Source organism: Verticillium dahliae, genomic scaffold, assembly GCF_000150675.1.
Source record: "Verticillium dahliae VdLs.17 supercont1.11 genomic scaffold, whole genome shotgun sequence".
Lineage (NCBI taxonomy): Eukaryota > Fungi > Ascomycota > Sordariomycetes > Glomerellales > Plectosphaerellaceae > Verticillium > Verticillium dahliae.
The window spans coordinates 114,786-122,911 of NW_009276930.1; the positions used below are offsets into that span (position 1 = coordinate 114,786).

The window sequence follows — 8,126 nt, forward strand, 5'->3', positions numbered from 1 at the left end:
TTCCCGCGGCCAACTGATGCTCGCTAAAGCCTCCGCGGGATACTCCAACGACATTCATCATTTTCGCCTTCTGTCACCACAAATCAATTGAGTATCAACTACATGAAATCTTGTGTACACAGAGACTGTCATCCCGGAAAGTGACATGAGTTCTACTCGTTCATATCGATCTCACTCTCAGCCGGCTTGCACACAATGTCGCAGACGCAAGTCTCGATGTACTGTCAACAGCCGTTCCGCGGTATGTCTGATGTGTCAGGCCCACGCAACTGAGTGCGACTTCCCCGCGGCTTCGAAAGGGCATGCGAAATCCATAACAAAGGCCAAACAGGGATCAAGACGATCTTTGCTATCAGTAAATCAAAATGCTACAAGGCTCAACAAAACTCCCCCAGAGAAGCAACTCAGTACGGGCATTGCGACAGACTACTGTTCACCCGAAACGCGCCATACCGTTGTCTCAGGACCGACTCATGCGGACATACCGATACCTCTCCATCAAGATGAGCTTGATGACAGCCCTCACATCGTTGGCCCGGCTGTCACCAGCGACAGTCACGTATTGGCTGATTACTTGAGTACTGTTCGCCATGGCTCGCGTTCAACGCCCATGGTTCGCCCCATGCTCGGCGGTGATGCTGAGCCCGTTATCTTCACCCGCGTTCAGCCACGCCCATTGGGAATGACTGTTGACCCAACACCTCCATCACTGCAACTTCAGATGCTGGAAAAGCTGCTTGAACCGTGGACCGACAGATTAGTCGACTTGTAAGTGCTCAATTACCTCTTTCGGGAAGTCAAGCCAGCTAACGTGTTTCTAGGTATCTGTCAAAGGCCAACGTCTGTTTTCCTCTCCTAGATGAGGACTCTTTCCGTGACCAATACCGAAGCGCTAGAGACCGCATCTCTCCGGCCGTGCTGGCCTGCCTCTACGCCAACAGCCTGACATACTGGAAGTTCGATCCAACACTATCACCTGAGCGATGTCCTGACCAACGCTTCGCCTGGAATCTGGCCTGCCAAGTTCTGTACTCCGAGCTGCGTCACTCACCAGGCATATCCAGCATTGCCGCCAGCTTGCTCAACGTCGGAGGACGGCCCACCACTTCAATGCTCGGCAACGGCGTTCAACTTGGAGCAGCTATCTCACTATCTCATTCACTGGGTCTCAACCGGAATCCACTGCCATGGCACATTCCGCAGTCCGAAAAGTTTCTTCGGATGAAGATTTGGTGGTGCCTCTTGATTCACGACAGATGGTCGAGCTTAGCCTACGGTACTCCTCCGCGCCTGCGCAGCGACCAGAGTGATGTTCCTTTACCTACCGTTGAATATCTAAGCGCGAATGGCCAAACTTCAACAAAAACTCAGGCTTCAGCTGTGTTTGTTGCCCTTGTAGGCCTGACTCAGCTGCTGGAGGTCTTCCTTGACAACGTTTACCGGATCAAGCTCTCGCCCTCCGATCTTCCTGTGGATGACCTTGAAGCGCGGCTAGGTCATTGGGTAGACACTCTCAAAGGAGATACCAGGAAGGTTATTCTCCGAGGCACCCACTTGGACAGCCCTGGAGCTTCGAATCTGAGGCTAGCATATTTATCAACCAAATTGCTCCTCCGACGCATTGAACTGAATCACGACAAGCAAGCAGCTGACGCTCAAGCGCCGAAGATCGACCGTCGCTATTCAGAAGTCCGCCACACTGCTGAAGAAATCGTTTCTCTCGTGCAGGAACTCGAGGACACCCAGCTCGGCGACTTTTGGTTGCCCGTCGCAGCTTTCACCTTCTCGCATACTGTCACCTTTCTGATTCGCTGTGCTCTCGAAACGGAAGACGACCCCCTGAGCCTCTCTCAGAGTCCATCCTTGCATCTGGCGAAAGAACTCTTGGATGCGCTTCGTCAGCATCAAGATCGTCATGGGTGGGATCTTGCTGATATCAGTCTTGCGCAGCACACGGAGGTAGTGGACAAGCTGTTGACACCTGATCCGGCTGACGATGTGCTGCCGAGCACGTTTCTTGAGACGCAGCAGCAGCTCATGCCGGAGTTCCCGTTCATGGAGGACATGTTCTCGTACACAAATTTGGACTTCCTACAAAGTTAAGCTGGGTTTCGGACCACACAACTCGCGATCAGCCACTTCTTCCCATCAGCCAACAGCGTTCGGCTAAGCAGAAAGCTATTCAGCGAGCAGAAGAATTTCAAACCTGACTGCGGTTTTGCACAGTCGCACTGGGGCCTCTGTCACGATGCCAAGGCGTGCATATGCTTTTATTCGGCCTTTGCAGGGACGAACGTGCGCTAGGTGCGTTGGAGTTTATTAGAATCCCCGATAGCTGCTTTCGTAAACGGGTAATCATTTTATTATCTCTCACCTTGAGCTCAAGGCTCCAGAGCTGACAACTGCCCATCTGCCACACGTTGTCTGCCACAGGTTGAACATGATGCAAAACTTGGCCCTGAACACCACAATACTGGACCTAACTGCTGCAGGCATGCTATTGGGGATAAGGTCACCATACTGAACTCGTGGCCTTCTCCGAATGACTTGGAGACGGGTCACGATGATGACACTCGCCTCTCAGCAGAGCGGACTAGCGACGCCTGGCCCTGGGGCGGAACCTTCTATCATTCAGTGAGAGCAATCGTCTTGTGGCCAGCATGCGCAGCTCTCATCAGCTTGCACAACACCGCTCCAAGCACATACGACCATACCTACTGGAAAACTCGGGATCCCGTCCGCTCTCCCATAGATAAGCCAGTAAGGGTCGGACTAGTAGTTGGGTGGGTGACCACCAGCGAATCCCTGATGTTGTATGTTTTTGACATTTTTGCTATTTCTGAATTTTCTCTTGGTGTTGGTGGGGATTCAATATGTAGACGTCTGGCTGTGTCTGGGATTTATTATTAGTGCTAATTGTTTGCGGCTTAGTCAGTTATGCAGAGCGTTGCAGTACTATCGCTCAGGGACCTTGCATTATTAGTCGGAAAGCCGCAAACCTGCAGCACGTTACATCGTTGTTGTCGGTCGTCAGCGGGGATCTAAACGGTACATCTTTTTGCTGAGTGCTCAGGCCGTCTGCGTCTGAATCCGTAGCAGCTGCAATCGACAGAACACCATTGATAGAGGAAACGGGAGAGTGAGTAGCCGGGCGACTTTCGAGTGTCTGGAAATCAGTGCACAGAAATTGTTTGGTAGCGCCAATGCAGCAAGACGTAGGTACCTTACCGTGCTAGGTAGCTTGATTAACGCTTCGTGAACATCATGTTCTTGGTCCATGTTGTGGTTAGGCGCAAGCTTTGGGCTTAGTCATTGAACGCGTCGCGACTGCCTCGCCCAAGATCCAGTCTTGCATCACCACCACTTTAGATTAACCACGACACCGTCGATGGTACTTGGGCAGCGTTCTTTTCTTCAATACCCAGCAAACGATGAGACGGGGAAACGGATAGCTGAATTGGTCCCGGAGATCCCGATGTAACCTGGCCGTCTCATCACTACCATGCCTCTCCTTGCGTTCACGCTCAGCGAGGACGCCGTTTCGGCCCTTCGCGACGCTCTCATCTGCCTCAACAAGTTCAGCGATGACGTGTCTTTCGAAGCGCAGAAGGACAAATTCGTCCTGACGGCTCTGAACTCTTCAAAGTCTGCATACGCCTGCTTCACCTTCTCCACCGCCCGTTTCTGCTCCCGGTACGCCTTCGACGGTCGCGATAAGTTCTACTGCACGCTCTACACGCGAGCTCTCATCTCGATATTCCGCAGCCGCGCATCCGGTGATCTGCAGCGCGGCATCGCCAGCGGCGCCGACAGGTCCGACGGTCGGGACGGTGCCATTGACCGCTGCGAGGTGTCGGTCGAGGATGGGCCTGGCGTGCAGGTGAGCCGGTTCGTTGCCAAGCTCATCTTCCGCAACGGCCTGGCGTCAACACATCGGCTGCCCTTTGAGGTGGCTGTGCCCGTGCATGCCAAGTTCAGCCGGGAGGAAGCCGGCAACCACTGGACCATCCCGTCGAGGACGTTGCGACAGCTGATGGAGCACTTTGGGCCTGGTGTGGAGTTGCTGGACATCTGCTCGGATGGCGAGCATGTCAAGTTCACGTGCTTTACCGAGAAGACTGTGAATGGAGACGGCATGTCAGCTCTTTGCTCGCTGCAATGATTGATGCTAACGACTCGCAGAGGTCCTGAAGAAACCGCTTCACACGTCCATTGCCATTGAGATTGACGAGTTCGAAGACATTGAAGTCGAAGACAAGCTCCGAATCGTCATGAACGTCCGCGACTTCCGCGCCATCATCCAGCACGCCGGCATCGCTGGCACCAATCTATCCGCCCGCTACTCGACCCCCGCCCGACCCATCCAGGTGACGTACCCGGGCGACGGCATCGCCTGCGAGTTTCTTCTCATGACGGTGGGCGAGCGCGGCGGCAACCCGGCGCAGAAGACGCGCAAGGGCAGCAAGGCCGTCAACGGAGCCAGGCAACGGCAGCAGCTAGAGCCCACGTCGAGGAGGGCAAGCGCTGCGCCGTCGCAGGCGTCTGAGAGGCAGCCCGACGTAGAGGACCAGGCGCCCCCCAAGGTCAGCAGCGGGATGCCACCTCCGCCTCAACCCTCCATGCCGTCCGGCAGGGCTACTGCGGCGAGAACGTCGGCATTTGACCTGAGGCCTTCGCAGCGACCTCCTCCGACGTCTACGATGCGCTCGGAGGGGCTCTTTGTCGAGGACGATCGGTGGGAGCCTGTCAATGACGACGAGGAGGAAGAAGAGAATGCGAGGTTGGAGTGGGATCATAGTGCTCAGCCTGTAAGTTGCCGCATCACTCCGTCACTGCTCAATGCTTACATCATTACAGGAGAACACTGGCCCGCACATCAACCAAGCTGCCGCCGAGAACAGCAACGATGTGAACCCGACTCCAGCCAGTAGCTACGGCTTTGAGCCAACGCAGAGGTTGTCCGACGTGGAGAGGCTGGGGTTGTTTTACAGAGGGAGCTGAACGAAAAGCACATGACGTGATGCCATTTTTGTTCAATTTTGATCGTGCCCCAGTTGGGCTCATCCGGTGGTAATGTCAACCCAGCTAGTAGCGCACCCAGCGCCGATGCCTGTAATTTGAGACCCTGGGGGAATGAATCGCGACGATGCAATAACATTCCACCGTCCCTTGACGTCGTTGTTCTCAACTTGTGGTCCGCAATTTCCGTGCTCACCCCATCCCCAGGCTAGAACGTCACCCTCTTCTGACATGGCGACAACGTGTTCGCTTCCGATGGCTACCCTGGCCAGTTTGGGAAGGTTGGGCGGAGCCAGCTGGCCGTGATCATCGCGACCCCAGCACAAAAGTGTTCCGTCTTGCTTCAACACGTAAATGCCACCCCAGCTCGCTCCAACGTCTTTCCACCCGGGAACGGATGACGGGGCCGACGATCGAGTATTCCACTTGTCGGAGCCCAACACCGCAAGCCGTCCTGTCTCGTTGTCTCCAAAGAGACAAGTGAACTCCCGCCCGCAGACGGCCCGGGTAACCTTGAAATCGAGACCTTCAATCCTTCTCGGCTGGTGAAGCACGCCTTCGGGGTTTCCCGTCTGACCTTTCCGTCCGTTCCCCCAGCCATAAGCATCGCCATTGCTCAGAACAACTACGACGTGGCCCATGCAAGCCGCGAGATCTACAATCTCGGTTCCCGCGGGCGGAAACTCCTTGAATAACGTCCCTGATGGTGATCGAACCAGCAGTTCTCCTTGCCCTAGCTCTCCCTTTGCGCCGGACCCGAAACTCCAGAGCTGCGTCACCTTACCGTCTGCATCTCTCCTGGCGACGAATGAGGCTTCCCAGGTTGCTGTCACGAGAGCCACGTCCCTCACGCCTGTCGAAGGGCCATCTTTGCTAAGACGCACTGGCTGGAAGACGGGTTCTGTGGCTGTAGCCTCGGCTGTGAGACCGCAAGCGCCTGGCGTGGGATCCCCGCTCCAGTAAAGGTGGCCGTCTCCTGTGAGGAGCAAAGTGTGATTTCCGCCAGCAGCGATGCGGGTGATGGGAGATGAAGGCTGATCAGGATGGAACAAGACCTGCTTGGGCACCGAGACGTCTTCCTTGTGGGCAAGGCCGAGCTGACCAGAGCCGTTGGAGCCGATGGCGAAGAGGACGGACATTGTCCCTTGGATACTGGAGGTCGTTTTTCTTTTGGTCAGCAGAACGGGCTTTCCCTCATGCCACTGCTGGTGACATGTACCGGGGGAGGTTTCGTCATGCTGGTAAACGGGGTTCGACATCTGGTAGGCGAATATCAGCAAAACGTCGGAAACAGCATATGCATCAAACAAGCTCACGGCTGAAGGTTCTGCCATTCCCGTCCCACCCTGGCTGCCCCCGCTGCCCCACACAACCGCCAACCACAAAAGTCGCGATGAACGACAGCTCTTGGGAGAATTTTCCTCTTTCGCAAACCAGCTCCAGCGCCTTCTGCAACAACCACTCGAGCCGCTTCGTTGTGACTCACCACGACGCGCCGGCAGGTGGAGAAGGACCAGCTTTTCGCCGTCTGATTTCTCTTCAGGATGTGAGATCTTGCCTGTCTGCAGACTCCTCCCAGTCCTGATCAGAAATTCGTTCGTCCCCGCCCGAAAGAAATCGCCCTTTGACATGGCGTCCGCCGATTCCGCTGCTGCATCCAGCGCCCAGTCTCGTCCCGCCGGGATGGAGAGCTTCGTCGTCGGCCTGATTGGCATGGGCGACATGGGCAAGATGTACGCGCAGAGACTTTCTGCTGCTGGCTGGAAGTGAGTTTCTCTCCAGGCTTGCAAGAGGTCTTCTGCGCCGCACGCGAATTGGTACGTATTTTGTCTTCTTCTGTATTCTATCCACGAACATCGCCATCACACGCCCTCCCCCCCTCTGTTGATGATGACAAGAGCGCATTTGGCTAGAGTATCGCCCAAGGGGCGCCTGGATCAGCCTTTCTGGCCCCAGGCACACCTAGGCTTTCCATGATGATACACCTAGCTACCTTAACAAACATTTGTCTGAAACATCACACCTTCCAAGACTTTTTTTCTGCAAACCGCTCAGAAGAAGACGAGTCGCTAATTGGAATACAGATTCATAAACTTTGCTTCGCTTCGCTGAATGCGCACACACCGCTTCTGCTACCCATCATCGGATCACTACTGACAGCGGGGGATAGCATACTGGCTTGTGACAGAGATGACAAGTACGAGGCGTTGAGGGACGAGTTTGCTGGAAAAGTACGGTGCTCCCGTTTGCTTTCCCTCGGTCCCAGCCCCAGCCATTCAGTTGCTGAGATGCTTCATAGAAGAATATACAAATCTGCCGCAATGGTCACTTCGTCTCCCGCGCCAGTGACTACATCATATACAGTGTGGAAGCCGCAACCATTGATCGTGTAATCGCTCAGTATGCGCCTTGTACGCTGCCCTTGTGTCCTGATGATCTCTCCAGCGAGTTCTAACATGACGTGCAGCCACCAAACTTGGTGCTATTGTTGGCGGCCAGACCTCCTGCAAGGACCCAGAGATCCAAGCGTTCGAGCGGCACCTCCCAGCCGATGTGGACATTGTGTCGTGCCACTCTCTGCACGGCCCCGGTGTCGACCCCCTCAACCAGCCGCTCGTCATCATCCCCCATCGCGCCTCCGCCGAATCGATCGCCAAGGTCGAGACGGTCCTCTCCGTTCTCCGCTCCAAGCATGTCCACCTCTCGGCCAAGGAACATGACCGCATCACGGCCGACACACAAGCCGTAACGCACGCAGCCTTCCTCTCCATGGGCAAGGCCTGGCACGCCAACACGCAGTTCCCGTGGGCCCTCTCCCGCTACGTGGGCGGCGTCGAGAACGTCAAGATCAACATTATGCTGCGCATCTACTCGCAAAAGTGGCACGTCTACGCCGGCCTCGCCATCCTCAACCCCGAGGCGCGCAAGCAAATCTCCCAGTACGCCCGCTCCGTGACGGACCTCTACAAGCTCATGCTCGAGGGCGACGCCGCGGCCTTGCGCGCCCGCGTTTTCGCGGCCAAGGAGCGCGTCTTTGGCAGCGACGGCGCGCCGCTCTGGGGCGGCCAGCCGCTGCTCGACCCGGGCGTGCTCGAGGGCTTCTCGAA

At 55.8% G+C, this 8,126-nt stretch overlaps 4 protein-coding genes and 1 non-coding gene across 5 annotated transcripts in view; 4 read left to right on the forward strand and 1 right to left on the reverse strand.

Moving 5' to 3' along the window:
• Positions 1–195: 195 nt before the first annotated feature.
• Positions 196–2,103, forward strand: VDAG_05672 (uncharacterized protein; the record flags this gene model as incomplete). The annotated part of the gene is made up of 3 exons (XM_009655069.1): positions 196–241; positions 357–768; positions 822–2,103. 3 exons carry the CDS (start codon positions 196–198, stop codon positions 2,101–2,103), a joined length of 1,740 nt encoding a protein of 579 aa, XP_009653364.1.
• A 601-nt stretch (positions 2,104–2,704) lies between these two features.
• Positions 2,705–2,820, forward strand: VDAG_20023. Its single transcript, XR_692069.1, has one exon. It is a non-coding gene; the product is annotated as a 5S ribosomal RNA (ribosomal RNA).
• A 634-nt stretch (positions 2,821–3,454) lies between these two features.
• On the forward strand, positions 3,455–5,001 carry VDAG_05673 (uncharacterized protein; the record flags this gene model as incomplete). The annotated part of the gene is made up of 3 exons (XM_009655070.1): positions 3,455–4,120; positions 4,194–4,583; positions 4,858–5,001. The coding sequence occupies exons 1-3, from the start codon at positions 3,503–3,505 to the stop codon at positions 4,999–5,001; spliced, it is 1,152 nt and encodes a 383-aa protein (XP_009653365.1). The 5' UTR covers positions 3,455–3,502.
• Positions 5,002–5,060: 59 nt separating this feature from the next.
• VDAG_05674 (ATS1 protein) lies at positions 5,061–6,158 on the reverse strand (the record flags this gene model as incomplete). The annotated part of the gene is made up of 1 exon (XM_009655071.1): positions 5,061–6,158. One exon carries the CDS (start codon positions 6,156–6,158, stop codon positions 5,061–5,063), a length of 1,098 nt encoding a protein of 365 aa, XP_009653366.1.
• Positions 6,159–6,648: 490 nt separating this feature from the next.
• VDAG_05675 (prephenate dehydrogenase) overlaps positions 6,649–8,126 on the forward strand; it is a gene marked incomplete at both ends in the record, with an annotated part of 1,991 nt that continues 513 nt past the window's right edge. The window contains 4 exons of the mRNA XM_009655072.1: positions 6,649–6,785; positions 7,190–7,250; positions 7,319–7,430; positions 7,487–8,106. Of these exons, the coding sequence (XP_009653367.1) occupies positions 6,649–6,785; positions 7,190–7,250; positions 7,319–7,430; positions 7,487–8,106 (930 nt within the window). The remainder of the gene's footprint in view (positions 6,786–7,189; positions 7,251–7,318; positions 7,431–7,486; positions 8,107–8,126) is intronic.